Raw genomic sequence first — 15,485 nt, forward strand, 5'->3', positions numbered from 1 at the left:
ATTTTAGGCTGCAGGTGCACCGTTCTTGTGGTGCGTGTGGCACACTAGATTACTCCCTCGATGGTGCATGGGTGCTTGAGTGTGCTGCGTCTCACCAGATTTCAGCCTGTAGGTACACTATTCTTTTGGTGTGTTGCGTCTCACCGGATTATTCCCATAGGTTTTATTTTCTTTTATTTTTAGTACTTTTCTTTTCCATTTTTTTTCTTTTTATTTATGTTTACGGTATTATTCAAATAAAATACAAATCTAGGGAAATTCTGTCAAACGACAACATTGTTGTCTAAGGAGATTGGGTTTTAAGTGGGACCATTGTGAACCCTCCAGTTTTTCTTGAGAACTTACCTGGTTGTATTTTAAGTGTTTCTGTCTTTTTTTTTTTTTTTTTTCTTTTTGTGTTTGTGTTAAGGTATTATTCAAATAAAATACAGTGTCTAGGAAAGTTCTGTCACCTGATAACATTGTTGTCTAAGGAGACTGGGTTTTAAGTGGGACCATTGTGACCCCTCCAATTTTTCCTGGAAACTTACCTGGTTGTATTTTTTTTTTTCTCCTTCGGCACAGCCAACCAGTCCAAAAGGAAAAGAAAATGTCTTCCAATGTTGATAATATTTGTTCACCCCATATATTGACAATATTTTGGATGGTTCTAATTATAATATGTATGTGGGCTCAAAATATGGACGTTTTCTTGAGAGGGAGAAAATTATGGCGATATGTTTATGGAGATATTGCTACACCCACAAAACTAGAAGGTTAGAAGGATGACAAATTTTTCCTTCGTCTTGAAGATTGGGAGAGCATCAATTGTAAGATTATTTCTTGGTTCATCAACACCTCAGTTCCTCCAATTCACAGTCTACTTCCTAGGCTTGGGGATGCAAAAACTCCTTAGGACTTTCTGGCAAAGAGATGCAATTGTACTCATGATGTCTCACTACAATTTCAGCTTGAAATTAAACTCTATCAGATGCGCCAGGAGCCAGGTCAGTCTATTGCTGATTTTTATTCCTAAGTTAATAATCTTTGGGAACAATTATCCCCTGCAGAGCCTCAATTGAAGTGTCGTGAAGATGTGGAATTATTCACAAGCTATCAGGATCGTCGGAAGTTTATGCATTTCATGATGGCTCTTCGTGTGGATTTTGAACCCATACAAGCTTCTCTCCTACACCGCACTCCTCTTCCCAAACTGAATGCTACTGTAGCAGAACTTATTTCCAAAGAGACTCGACATTCTAATATGGAAATGCAATCTCCCAATATGGTCGTAGCTATTGCCCCTCAAAGTGCCCCAAAATTTCCTCATGTACAATCCACAGCTCCATCATCTTTTAAGAAGATCATTTGCAACTATTGCAAACAGGTTGGCCACTCTACTTATAATTGCTACAAGCTCAAAAACAAAAATTAGTCACGAGCTCCTTTCCAACGGACAGTCGCAGTTACTTTATCTAGTTCTTCTACACTTGAGTCTACACCTCAGTCTTCTGCTCTTACTACATTTGATGTTGAGGCAATGATTCACCAGGTTCTGTCTCGCTCCTCTACAGCCTTATCTATCACCTCAGGTAAACATTCATGGTTTCTAGACTCTGCTTGTTGTAACCATATGACCCTTGATCCCACCTTCGATCTTTTCTCAAAAATATGCCAGTTCTCCCAATCCTATCATTTATACTGCTGATGGTTCTCAGTTACCTGTCAATAACACCGGTTCCATCTCTTCGCCTCATTTATCTGTTGATAATGCATATCTAGTTCCCAAGTTGTCCTTAAATCTTCTTTCCGTTGGCCAACTTTTTTGTGAACTAGGTCTAGAGTTGAAATTTTCTAACAAAGGTGTTGATGTGCATGATCCACAGACGGGTCAGTTAATTAGGACCGGCCATATGATTGGACGTCTTTTTGAGCTTTTGTTTCTGCAAACTCCCACTCACTTGCCAGCTGCTGTCACTGCCTCTTCCAGCTTATGGCACTCTCGTTTAGGCCATGCCTCTCTACCGCAAGTCCAACTTTTAGCATCTCAGGGTCATCTAGGATCAGTTGATTCCAAAACTTTTGATTGTGTTTCTTGTCAGCTTGGAAAACAAACACATTTATCTTATACTCAAAGTGCGTCTTTTTCTTCTGCACCTTTTGATTTGGTTCACTCTGATATTTGGGATCCTGCCCCTGTTTTCACTGAGGGGGGATCTCGTTATTTTGTTATTTTTATTGATGATTATTCTCGTTATACTTGCATATTTTTATTAAAATATCGTTTTGAACTCACCCAAGTTTATCAAGATTTTCATAAAATGGTACAAATCCAATTTTCTCGTACCATCAAAATTTTTCATTCAGATAATGCTAGGGAATATAATGATAAATTTTTCTAAATTTTTTAAAACAACAAGGGCCCCTTTCTCATCGTTCATGTCGGCCTTACACTTCTCAGCAAAATGGGCCTCCAAAATGCAAACATCATCACATTTTAGACACCGTCAAAGCTCTCCTCATCTCTGCCTCACTCCTTAAACATTTTTGGGGTGAAGCTGATCTCACTGCTATTTACACGATTAATCGTGTTCCTTCACCCACTATCCACAACCAAACTCCTTATGAGCGCCTATATGGGAGCACCCCTAACTACTCTTTGCTTTGAATATTTGGTTGTATTTGTTTTGTCACTCTTCCTACCCATGAACGTACCAAACTTGAACCGCGCTCCCGCTTGTGTTGCTTTCTTGGTTATGGTATTACTCAAAAGGGTTATCGCTGCTATGATCCTGTCACTCGATGACTTCGGATCTCTCGTTATGTGGAGTTCTGGGAACATAAAATGTTTACCAGCAAAATGCCGTTTTCGCCTTCCTCCTCTACTCATGCACCTGTTTTCACTGACCCCTCCATTACCTTGTTCCTTGACTCTTCTGCAGACATATTAAGCTCATTGGACGAACCTTCTCCAGCGGCTTCCAATTTGTCTGATTCAATTGATGATCCTCCTGCTACATCACACATCCTTGAGTCTTCACAGGAACCCCGTCGTTCTAGTAGAGTAAGAACACATCTTGTTCATCTCCATGATTATCATTCTTTTTCTGCTCTTGTTACTCTTCACGAACCTCACTTTTATCGTGAGGCTAGCGCTGACCCTATTTGGTAGAAAGCTATGTCTGATGAACTAGATGCCCTTTCCCAAACCCATACATGGGACTTGGTGGATTTGCCTCTAGGAAAGTATGCAGTAGGTTGTAAGGGGGTTTATAAAATCAAGACTCGTGCAGATGGATTTGTGTAACACTATAAGGCTCGCCTTGTCGCAAAAGGTTTTGCTCAGGAGTATTGTGTAGACTACGAGGTGACTTTTGCCCCTGTCGCTAGATTGACCTTTGTTAGATCATTACTTGTAGTTGCTGCTGTTTGTCATTAGCAGTTATTTTAGATGGATGTTAAAAATGCCTTCCTCAATGGTGATCTTGCGGAAGAAGTCTATATGCATCCTCCAGCTGGATTTCACCATTCGCCATACAAGGTTTGTCGACTTCGTGGTGCACTTTATGGTTTCAAGCCGGCTCCTTGTTAGCACTGTGCAGATCGGCCGCCTGTTGCCCACCAGCCGCCTATTGGCCGTCACCACACCGACGTCGAACTGCAACCGACATCCAGCGGCCGGTAGGCGGTACAGATTTTGCCTACCGACGTCAGTTCAATCGGTAGGGGAAACAATTTTCTAGGAGTCAAGATTCGCACCGAACCAAACCGACATTTTTGTAGTTGAGTCGGCTCGTATTTGGCCATATTTCACATTTGTTGTAATTGAGTCGACCAAAGTGTTTTTGGAAGCTCTGAAGTGAGGCGGTTTGTGGACATTTTTCAAAGAAAAAGAGTTGCAGTAGAGTTCAATAAAAAGAAAAAAAAAAGAAAAGAAAAAAAAAAAGAGTAAAAGAAGAAGAAGAAGAAAAAGACAGAGAAAGTAACGAAGATTCAGTGTCACGTCCTTTGAGAGCTCAACAGTAATATATATATATATATATATATACTATTGTGCATTGTCCATCATATTGTAAAGCAAACCGTGTGTCAATGTTAAAACTTGGGAAACAAACATTAAAAACCAAGAAAGCAAATGTCTTATCGATCAATCAGTATGCGTGTGTCAGTATATTCACAAGGGCTACCTGACTAAGTTAAAAACCTAACTTGAAACCTAACAAGCCTCACTTGTTGTTGCTATTCTAAGAACAGACGCACTATTCTCTCTCTCTGCCTTACTTGTTTACTAATTGTGCACATATTTGAAGTCGTTGGTTGGCGTGCGTTGTGAAGTGAGCTGTAATGCATTGTGAGGTGTGTTGTACTGTAATACTGCATCATACAGTACACAACGCCTATTTTCAAATATTCAAATTGTTTACAAATTGTTTATTTATTGTTTTATTCAAATATTCAAATATTTGTTTATTGTTTTACAACTTGTTCTTCTTTTTTTACTCTTTTTTTTTTTTTTTTTTTTATATTAAACTCTCCTGCAAGTCACCCAGTACACAACGCCTATTTTCTTTTTTACTCTTTCTTCTTCTTCATTACTTTCTCTGTCGTCGTCTTCTTCTTCTTCCCTTTTTACTCTTTTTTTTTTTTTTCATTCTTCATTTTTCTTTTTATTGAACTCTACTGCAAGTCACCTAGTATACAACAGCGAAAATGGGTAAGTGATATAGAGAACATATCAACTTGCATCTTCGGTGAAATCAGAATAGCCAAGCTCTCTTTGTCTGAAGCTTACCTACCATATTCAAAACTCTATTTCTCTTTGAGTCTAAAGCTTATCCTTCTTTTTTTTAGGCTAGCGTACCTTGTATGATCGGCGAAAATAAACTCTCTTTCTCTCCGAGTCTGAATCTTAGATTTCTCTTTCTAACCGATTACTGGCTGTTGCCGTCACCGATGTGCCGATAACAATATCGGACGAAATATATGTTGTCGGAAAGAAGTCGGTGAAATTACTGACTTCACCAACAACATCGGGACGGCAAGCGAAAACCCTTCTACCGTTACCGATTCCCCCGATACCCACCCCTACTCCTCGTGCTTGGTTCACCAAGTTTAGTTCGGTGGTTGCTCAACAAGGCTTTGTCCCTAGTGCATATGACTCAGCTCTTTTTCTTCGGACTACTAATACAGGTACTATTTTTATCCTTCTTTATGTTGATGATATGATTATTACTGGTGATGACATTTAAGGTATACGTGATCTCCAATCTTTCCTTAGTCAAAACATTGAATGAAGGATTTGGGACCACTGAGCTATTTTCTTGGCCTAGAGGTTACTTTGAATGCAGATGGGTATTATCTCTCTCAAACCAAATATGCGTCTGACCTACTATCTTGAGCTAGTTTGATATACAGTAAAATAGCTACTAGTCCTCTTGAGACCAATATTAAGCTTCTTGCTACGGATGGTGAGCCCTTATCAAATGCTACTCTCTACAAACAGTTAGTGAGTAGTCTCATTTATCTCACAGTTACGCGGCCCGATATTTCTTATGTCGTCCATTGGGTGAGTCAATTTATGACTGCCCCTCGCTCCACTCATTATGTTGTTGTTCTTCTCATCCTGCGTTATGTCAAGGGGCACTTTATTTCAAGGTCTTCACTTCTCCTTTCATTCATCTCTTGAGCTTCGAGCCTACTCTGATGCCGATTGGGCTAGTGATCCTACGGATTGCCGCTCCACCACAGGTTATTGTTTCTTACTTGGGACTTCTTTAATTTCATGGTGGAACAAGAAACAACCTATTGTTGCTCGATCCAATACTGAAGCTAAATATCGTACACTTGTTGACACTACTTTTGAACTTCTTTGGTTGCGCTGGCTCTTGTTTGATATGGGTATCTCTCCGTCTGGCTATTCTCCCATCCATTGTAATAATCGGAGTGCTATTCAGATTGCTCACAATGATGTTTTTCATGAGCGCACTAAACATATCGAGATTGACTGTCACTTCATCAAACATCATCTTCAAGATGGCACTTTACATCTCCACTTAGTCTCCCCTGAAGATCAACTTGCTGACATCTTTACCAAAATCTCATCCACCAGGACGACTACGTGATCTTATCTCCAAACTCTAGTTGGCTATGCCTCCTAAAGTTTGAGAGGGGATGTTAGAATACGATACTTGCCATATATTTTCGTAATATTCTCAGCATATTACGATATTCTCCCATCAATTACAGTATTATTTAATATTATTGTAAATACGATTATTGTATAAATATGTAATTAAGGTATTTTCCTTATTCTTTGGCCTCATTCAACTATAAATAGGCCACTTCATTGTACAAAGAATACACATCAGAAATAGAGATCTTGTAAAATCGTGGGTCATTGGGACAATATATGTTTGCATTTTGTGATGTGAAGCTCTAAATTATAGTGCAGTGAGCAGGGACATTAGGAAAGCAAAGTTAGGTTAATAAAAGTTACAAGAATTCTTGCCTTTTTTGTTTCTAGTTGGAAGAAATTGACATTCTTGCCTACAAGTTTCTACTTCGGTTAAGGGTTTACTGAAATAAGGCTACCTTTTTTTCTTTTTTCTTTTTTGATGAATAAAAATAAGGGCTTCCTTGTTTTGATGTTTTGATGTTTTGATTATTTGATACTTGGGGGTGTTTCCCAACCGAAAAGAAAAGGGTAAAATCTTTGGTGCTCTTAATTCTTCTGTTCTGGCCAAAGCATGCTTTGACTTATTGAAAATTGTATATCGGGGTTCTTAGCCGATTGAACTAGCCCTTGGAGTCCAAATCATTCTTATACCTTAAGAGTCAATAGAAACTATTTTTCCTCATAGCAGTAAATACGAGAGAGTATATCATACCCAATTACAACTATCAGCACAATATCCAATATGGTGCTCCTGATGGCATCTAGAGCTTCTGATTGCTGTTCAGGAGTTTTGATTTCTCTTTATACAATGTCTATTATCATACCACCATAGTTTGGCTGCACAACAAGAATAATAATGTAATCTTTATAAAGACAGATGTTGCAGTAAGAACAAACCAAATTATGAGTTTCAACTTAGAATTGGTATAGAATTATGACACGTGGCATGAACCCATAATTTTTAAACACTGAACTGGTCTTTTTTAAGTTAAACTGGTTTTGTCGTGATTTTAATAAATTTATTGTGCTTTAATGAAAAGATCATGAGTGTGAATCTTTATGAGACCAAAATAGATGATATTTTTCCACCCCAAGACACAACTCTTGACCACCTTACCTACCTTGCCCATGTGGCAAGGTGGTCCCCTAGCTAGCTTTAAGGTTTTTTTTTTAAAAAAAAAAGAAAAAAGTAAAAGTTGCCACGTGGGCAAATGTAGTCAGTAGTTGTGTCTTGGGGTGGTAATGTATCATATCTCATACCAAAATAAGAACTTTTTTCACATTATAGCATTAAGTGTCGTTATAGCCGCATTAAGTGGTGAGATTTTTTTCTCTCCAAAATTTTGTAAGGTTTATTTGATTGCGTTTGTTTAGTGAAAGATTTAATTTGTTTATTTTGTATTCATAAAAAATTACGTTGTTTAGTTTGCTATGTATTTTTTTAGAATGTTTAGAATTATATGGGTTTTATTTGTATCGAAATGTAATATGTATCACACCAATAATATCAGAGACTCCTGCTAATTTTTTATTAATGCTTTAATACAGGTTTTCTTCTTCTTGTTTTTTTATTTATACTTCATTTCATTTTAAACTACTGATATGCAAAAAAAAAAAGATTTTAATTTTATTTAATTTATATGGATTAAAATAAAATTAAGGGCCTTATTTTTTAATTCTTTTGAATGTTTAATGGTATTTTTTTTTTTTTCGTATGATTCACTCAATTTTTTTTTGGAAGTGTTGATTAAGCAAAATAAGGCAAAATTTTGATTTGATTAAGCATTGAACGTGATATGAGAGGATGTGTGTTAGTTTAAGGGTCTTGACCTTTAATGTCTTTTTACTGAAAGTTGTGTGATAGTTTTTTTTTTACACACATTTTTTAACCTATAATAAAAAGTATGATGAAAATGTGTTTAAATTTTGAATTGGCATAGAATTATGACACGTGGAATGAACTCATAATTTTTAAACACTAAACCGGTCTCTTTAGTAAAAAAATCGATGAATTTTAAATGTTAAACCAGTTTTGTCATGATTTTAATAAATTTGTTGTGCTTTAATGAAAAGATCATGGGTGTGAATCTTCATAAGACCAAAAAATGTCATTATAGCTGCATTAAGTGGTGAGATTTAGAAAAAAAAATTAAAGTTAAAAACACATTGCATTCATTACTCATATTCGACCAATAGGTGTTGCACACATTGATTCTAAGTGGTGAGATTTTTTTTTTCAAAAATTTTCCTTACGGAATTTCATTAAGTTCAAAAATTATGTACAATATTATGGCTTTAGAATTTACTACTATTAAAATCTATAGAGAGACAAAATTTTAAATTAAAAACGTATTACATTATCTACCCTAATTGACCATATAGTTATTGCATGCATTAATTTTTTAAAAAATTTAAATTGAAAAGTCGTATTATTCTATTAAATTGGTTATTTATACATTTCTCCCTCTCTTTAGGTTTTGAAACATCTTGAATTGTGAAATCATGAACATCCAATGGCGACATTCAAGAGAAGATCAGACTGTTGAAGTATATAATTTTGTTTTGTTTTGTTTCTTTTTAAGGACTTTGCTTTCTTTCTTTTTTCTTTTTTTCTTTTTTGGTTTTGTGGAGGTTGAATTTGACATTGATTCAATCTAGTGTTTTATTTAATAAAAAACTTTGTTGTTTGTTTGTATCCTTTTGTTTTATACATTTTTAAAATTCGAATCCATATATTCTTTCTGCTATTTTTTTTCTTTACACTTTCCGTTTTCAACAATGTTTACCTATAGAAGTAAACTTTCATAAAAAAAATGTTTTTTTTTTTTTTTTTTGTATTTTTTTTCCTAATATTCAGAATTATTTGTGTTTTATTTGTATTGAAATATAATAGGTATCATACTAAGAGATTCCTACTAATTTTGTATTAATGCTTTGATATTTGGATTAAGCTATGTATTCTTCTTAATATATTTTTTTCCTTTATACTTTTCATTTTAAATCATGTATACCTATGGGAAAAAAGATTTAAACATATTTTAATGAATAAGGATTATACTGAGATAAAGACTTTAATGTTTTCCAGAATTTTTTTTTTCTTTTCATTTATGTGATTTACTTCGATCATTTTCAGCCATTTTTTGAAAGTGTTTTTATGCTTTTGAAAGCAAAAAAATGCAAAAATTTATTTGATTGTTATGCATAAAAAGAAAATCAATACTTTCAAAATACCAAAGAGATATTAAGCATTGAACATGATGTGACGATTTATTTGATTGTGTTAAATGTTTAATGAAAGATTTTGTTTTATTTTGTATTCATAAAATTATTCAGTATTATTTTAAATGTTTAGAATTACATGGGTTTTATTTGTATTTAAATATAATAGGTATAAAACTAACAATATCATAGATTCTTGATAGTTTTTTTTACACACATTTTTTAACCTATAATTAAAAGTATGATGAGAATGTGTTTAAATTCTGAAATTAAATTATAATGAAAAATCCCGCGCATAGAGTAGGTTATGAGCTAGTATTGAATAAATAGTATGTAGTTAATTTAATATTGTTAAGCCCAAACTTATAAACTTAACCTTTTAGATTAAGTGGTGTCTAAACATATCATATCGATCAAGCCCTCGATCATCTGAAGACTGAACTTGGTGCTCATCTTTCAAACATGAGTAAGAGCAAATTAAGGAAACTTCCGAAGCTAATTAGTGTACAATATCCACCTTAGTTTATGGTGAGAATTCTTCAGGTTTGTTAATTTAACCAACATTGATCATTTGTTAGTATTACAAGCTGCTGTTTTGCAATTTTGCTAAAATAATTAAGTAGCATTGCAATCTATATTTCAGATATTGATGGGAGAAAACCCCGAGAGAGGAATTTATGTGCCCTTTGGCTTGTGTAAAAGCAGAAGTTGAGTTTGTAGAGAGATCCAAATGACCTTGGAGGTTGTACTATTCATAGTAATTAACCTTCAATATGTCAGAAGAGCATATTGGAAACAAGATGGATGAAAAAGGGCAGTGGAGGATTATCTTCAAATGATGATGTACAAGGCTCATCTCAAAATAGAAAGAAAAAGATTTTCTTGGTGGAGTTGAGAAGTATACTGCTAGATATCTTGGCTATAGTAATACAGCTACACGACATGTTATTTTGTATATCATCAGGTCAACCCTAGCTAAAACTTGTTGTAATTCAATTTGTTTACATATTTACGTACGTTTGTCCGATTGTATTCGTTGATCGGAGACAGTGAGCCAACAGCAATCGTAAAAGGAGCTTTGCAGTTAAATTAACAATCCGTTAATTCAATATCCTATTCACTATTTAGTGTTAGATGATAATTAAGCAAAGGAGAGAAAAATGATAGAAAAAGAGAACGTGCATGCATGGCCACCGATAGGAAAATTGACATACAATTAGAAGTCTTGATGTGGATGCTATCAAGAGTGCAATGGTGCCAACAACTAGCTTCCCTGCATCAGGTTTTGCCTGTGAAATAGGAGGATTTAAACAATTAGACATATTTCAGCATTTACTACTACATGATCAGAACCCATCACAAATTTCCCATTTACCAGTGAAAATACTCTAGAAAATCCAACATTTGCTGCCTGCATTTGCCAAAACACAATTATAACTTTTTGCTAAAAAAAGCTTTGAATTAGATCGAGATGAACAAAATTTGTAAGCTTGCTTAGGATGACTAGTCGTCACCTCTACTGCATCCCCATGCTCAAGGTCTATTGCAACTCCATCAGCCGATTGGTCTTCAACTGCTTTCCTCTTTTCCTGCATGGATCAAAGCAATTTGACTTCCTCTTTTTTCATGACCAATTAAAAGGGACCTTAATAGTACGTCTTCTTCCAATCAAAGATTTAATATTTTCCTTTTCAAAATAAACAGACACTAACAAGGAAGAACTGAAAAATGGAAGAACTGGATTTTTCATGAATTAGGAATTGAGAAAACTGGTTCCCTAATCAAACGATATCAGCATAGTTGTTATTAATCAAATCCAAACCAAAATACTGGGATTTTCAGTTTCTCGGCGAACAAATGCTGTAGAAAGGAAAATATATACCCCCCCTAAAATATAAATAATAAACAATAAATAAACCAATCAACTCATGGGAGTTAAGGATTTAAGAGAGAGGAAAATTAATGAATACAAAGAACAAGTTAAAGAGGAACTAAACCACGAGATTTTGATAATATATAAAAAAAAAAAAAAAAAAAAAAAAAAAAAAAAAAAAAAAACCCTTCTTTTTAAGCATGTAGCAAGCAACCTAACCATGTGATCACCAAGAACCTATAATAAGAAGAATTTATATAACAGCACATACAAATACAATAGGCAAATCTCAATTGGTTGAACAGATACTAGGAAAAAGAAAAGATGACATCACTAAATACAGCAATTGAATATGACCAAGTTCTTGATATGGGCATCATTGGGAATATTTCCATTAGTTAGCCACAATCTAAAGTCACGGCTCAGAGATCGTGGCTTGCTCCTGAAAATTCAGGATTGAAGACAAGTCCAGGATCTTTGGAAGAGTCACGCTTAGAAGATAAGAAGGAGAACGTGGATCCACATTAGAAAGCTTATAAATAGGCCCACGCTCCTGGTAAAAAGAGTGACTTAATTTTGGCAATTAAGCAGATTCTTTTAGCAAAGGCTAACTTAAGTATCGGAGATGATCCTAGGAAGGGTCTCTTAGGTTTGCTCATTTTGCAGAATTTTTGGAGAAAGCTCGAAGAATCAAGAAAGAACGTGTCGTGTTAATGCTGTACTGAAAATTGTACAAACAGTTTGGCGCCATTTGTGGAAAAGCCAATTTCTCATAAAAAGAAGAAATCCATAATGGTGATGAACACACGTTCTGGAAGCCAGAATGACCGACAACCTATCCAACCAGAGCCGATCATTCAAAGCAATCAGCAGCCTTCACCATTTCCTCCCTCGAGAGAAGGAGAACAAGATCGCATAGTAGAGTTGGAAGCTCATATAGAAGCCCTGACGAGACAAAACACAGAGTTGTTGCTCAGAAATATGTGACAGCCCCATCCCGAGATGAATTAGGATGAGCATGAGGAAGAAGACCGTAACAACCAAGTCAATGGCCAAGGTTACCGAGAGGAGGATCGTCAAGAAGACGACCGCTAGGAAGACAATTTATGGGAAGGTCATCCCCGGGGATTAAAAAATGGAAGGCTCTAACGTCCTGGAGGCCGAGAAGAGGATGCAGGAGGCCAAAGCAGAGTTCTAGCCGAGCTAGATAGAAGATGCACTCATATGGAGATGAAAAAGAAGGATAAGAGCAAGTCCTTAGCGGTGGACAGGCTTCTGTCGGGCATTGACTCGCCTTTCACCATCCGGGTAGCAAACTACCGACTACCCGAGCAGTTTAAGGTACCTCAAATCATGAGTTATACTGGAGACGAAGATCCATTTGATCATCTGGAGAATTTCCAAGCCCACCTAGACCTTCACCGGACATCGAATGAAGTAGCATGCCGGGCCTTCCCTCTGACTCTTTCAGGGAATGCCCGAGACTAGTTCAGAAGACTGCCCCCCAACTCAGTGGACAACTTTAAGGAGTTGAGCAAGATGTTCCTAATGGAATTCCTAACTTTTCGGACAAGAAAGAAGCCCTCCAGATACTTGTTAAGACTGCACCAGCCAGCAGCGAAAATCATAAGGGGTTCGTGGCTCGGTTCAACCTAGAGAAGATGGCGGTTGAAAATCCAACCGAGGACATAGTTTATGCCGCCCTCTATCAGGGCATTTCACTCGAGGAGCCTCTAATGAGGAAGTTGGCTCGGAAGCAATCGAATAGTTTACAAGGCTTAATGGATAAGGTAGAGGAATACATCCATCAAGAAAAGACGCAAAAGGTAATGGCCAGTTCAAGACCATCCCGAGATAGGTCCCTGGGAAGGAAAAATAAAGGTTTCATGAAGGCTATAGGAGAAGATCAGAGACAGGTAAGGAAGCTCAAAGATTACAACTTTACACCTCTGAATGTCGAGATAACGTAAGTTCTCAATTAGTCCTACACCAGGAGCCAGAGAGACAACCCTGCAGAGAAAACAAGGTAGAAGGAAAGTCTCTTGGTTAGTCCTACACCGAGAGCCATGGAGACAACCCTACACTACCCTACAAAAAAAACAAGGCAAAAGGAAAGTCTCTCAGTTAGTCCTACACTAAGAGCTAGGGAGACAAACTTGCAGAGAGAACAAGGCATAAGGAAAGACTCTTGGTTAGTCCTACACCAAGAGCCAAGGAGACAACCCTGAAGAAAAAAAAAAGAAGGTTCGAGGGTCGGATTTTACCCTCAGTTCGGATTTAATTGTAGGTTTTCAGAAGGCAAAACTCTCGGTTAGTCCTACACCAAGAGCCAAGGAGACAACCCTGAACAAAAAACAAAAAGGTTTGGGGGGTTGGATTTTACCCTCGATCAAATTTTACCCTCGGGCCGGATTTTACCCTCAGTTTGGATTTAACCTCAGTCAAATTTTACCTTAAGTTCATATTTAACCTTCATCAAATTTAACCCTCGGATCGGATTTTACCCTCAATTCAAATTTAACCTCGGTCAAATTTTACCCTCGGTTCAGATTTTATCCCTGGTCAAATTTTACCCTGAAGAAAAAACAAGAAGGATTCTTGCAAGCTAGGCTCCCGGGTAGTCCTATCTTGGGAAACAAGAAGGCGAGGAGACAACCCAATTAAAATCAAGGAGATAACAGGTTTTTTTGAAGGTGCCAAGGCTTGGATATTCCGAGACACAAAATTATCGTTACCCGAAGCCTCGGATAAGAGAATTGGAGGGTAACTGTTGGGAATATTTCCATTAGTTAGCCACGATCTAAAGTCATGGCTCAGAAATCGTGGCTTACCCCTGAAATTCCCGGATTGAAGATAAGTCTCAGATCTTCGGAAGAGTCACACTTGGAGGATAAGAAGAAGAACGTGGATCCCAAGAGATCCGTGATCCTCGACACTCTCCAACCACATCAGAAAGCCTATAAATAAGTTCAGGCTCTAGATAAAAAGAGAGGATTGAATTTTTGCAGTTAAGCTGATTCTTCTAGCAAATGCTAACTTAAGCATCGGAGAGGATTCCCGGAAGTGTTTCTTAGCTTTGCTCATTTTGTAGAATTCTTGGAAAAAGCTCGAAGAATCAAGAAGAAACGTGTTGTGTTCACGCTATACCGAAAACTATACAAACACGCATGTTACAGAATATTGAACAAACATGAGTCACATGACCCATATAAATAAATCTTAAATAACAACAAACTAAGATGAAGAAGAAAGAAAGAAAGAAAGAAAGTCAGAAACCAGAAGAAAGAAAGCAAACCTCCTTATTCAAGAGAGAGACTCTCTCACTCCCAGAGGAAGCAACGGAGTTGGAGGTCGAATCCAAGTGCTGCTTCTTGGCCATCAATGGAGAAAGCTGTGTACGTTTCGCGGGAAATGGAGTGGGTCAGAAAGTCGTTGGCAAGTCTTCAACGGCCAAATGTTTTAAATTAGCCTCTCAGAACTCAAACGCATTAATAATGATAAATAAATTTATAATATAATGAGAATGCTTTTTCTTTTTCTAAATTAACTTTGAGAAGACCAAGTCAAGTGACACCCACACCAGCACCTGATCACCCTAGCTATGAAACTCCGGCTGCTACTATATTCTACACGTGGTCCTTTTTCCTTTTTAATATATATATATATATATATATATATATATATATATATATATAACTCACTTTGAACACAAAGTCATACGTAGCACTTTGTTTTAATTATATTTTATAAATATTATTATTTCGACAATCAAAATTGTTTGTCTTTTACTCATCCGTCACACATTGTACCTATCGTGCACAACCACGTGTTTTGTGGAAATCAATAGCTTGGAAATTGTACCTGCCCACGCTCTAGCAAAGCACTAGATTTTTACACTAAGTTTACATCGATTGACGTGTTTTATTTTAATTGACTTATTATGTGTAACCATATCTTCATCTAGCTAGATGTTACTATGCTGAAGAATGCCGTGCCCCAGGGTGTAGAAATAGCCATAATGGAGATATTCCATATATGCACAAAAACCACATGTCTTCATCTGGCAACGACATGACTGTGCTTAAGAATGGCGTGCCCACTACAAAAATGCATGCAAATAGCCACGTGCAGTTTGACACGTGTACAGTGTCGTACACGTGTCAAACAGTTAGACACGTGCATTTTGACACGCGTGATACGCGTGTCAAATGTGCATGTCACGAACTGCACAATTTGACA

General features: G+C 36.6%; 2 protein-coding genes across 2 annotated transcripts; one reads left to right on the plus strand and one right to left on the minus strand.

Moving 5' to 3' along the window:
• Positions 1 to 2,839: 2,839 nt before the first annotated feature.
• LOC133852588 (uncharacterized) lies at positions 2,840 to 6,101 on the plus strand. The gene is made up of 4 exons (XM_062289360.1): positions 2,840 to 3,043; positions 3,152 to 3,225; positions 3,422 to 3,667; positions 5,618 to 6,101. The coding sequence occupies exons 1-4, from the start codon at positions 2,840 to 2,842 to the stop codon at positions 6,099 to 6,101; spliced, it is 1,008 nt and encodes a 335-aa protein (XP_062145344.1).
• Positions 6,102 to 6,955: 854 nt separating this feature from the next.
• LOC133852589 (ABC transporter B family member 27-like) lies at positions 6,956 to 14,686 on the minus strand. Its single transcript, XM_062289361.1, has 5 exons — positions 14,542 to 14,686; positions 10,888 to 10,962; positions 10,749 to 10,784; positions 10,588 to 10,662; positions 6,956 to 6,991 (listed from the first exon to the last, which is right to left on the minus strand). The coding sequence occupies exons 1-5, from the start codon at positions 14,623 to 14,625 to the stop codon at positions 6,956 to 6,958; spliced, it is 306 nt and encodes a 101-aa protein (XP_062145345.1). The 5' UTR covers positions 14,626 to 14,686.
• Between the last annotated feature and the right edge of the window lie 799 nt (positions 14,687 to 15,485).

The sequence above is a fragment of the Alnus glutinosa genome, chromosome 12, assembly GCF_958979055.1.
Source record: "Alnus glutinosa chromosome 12, dhAlnGlut1.1, whole genome shotgun sequence".
In the NCBI taxonomy this organism is placed as follows: domain Eukaryota; kingdom Viridiplantae; phylum Streptophyta; class Magnoliopsida; order Fagales; family Betulaceae; genus Alnus; species Alnus glutinosa.

Coding starts and splice junctions, on each gene's coding strand:
- LOC133852588 (XM_062289360.1), top strand. CDS start 2,840: ATGCCGTTTTCGCCTTCCTCCTCTACTCATGCACCTGTTTTCACTGAC. Junction 3,044..3,151: donor AACCCCGTCGTTCTAGTAGA/GTAAGAACACAT, acceptor CCTATTTGGTAG/AAAGCTATGTCTGATGAACT. Junction 3,226..3,421: donor GTGGATTTGCCTCTAGGAAA/GTATGCAGTAGG, acceptor TGTCATTAGCAG/TTATTTTAGATGGATGTTAA.
- LOC133852589 (XM_062289361.1), bottom strand. CDS start 14,625: ATGGCCAAGAAGCAGCACTTGGATTCGACCTCCAACTCCGTTGCTTCC. Junction 10,963..14,541: donor TCTCTCTCTTGAATAAGGAG/GTTTGCTTTCTT, acceptor TGATCCATGCAG/GAAAAGAGGAAAGCAGTTGA. Junction 10,785..10,887: donor AGCATGGGGATGCAGTAGAG/GTGACGACTAGT, acceptor TGGCAAATGCAG/GCAGCAAATGTTGGATTTTC.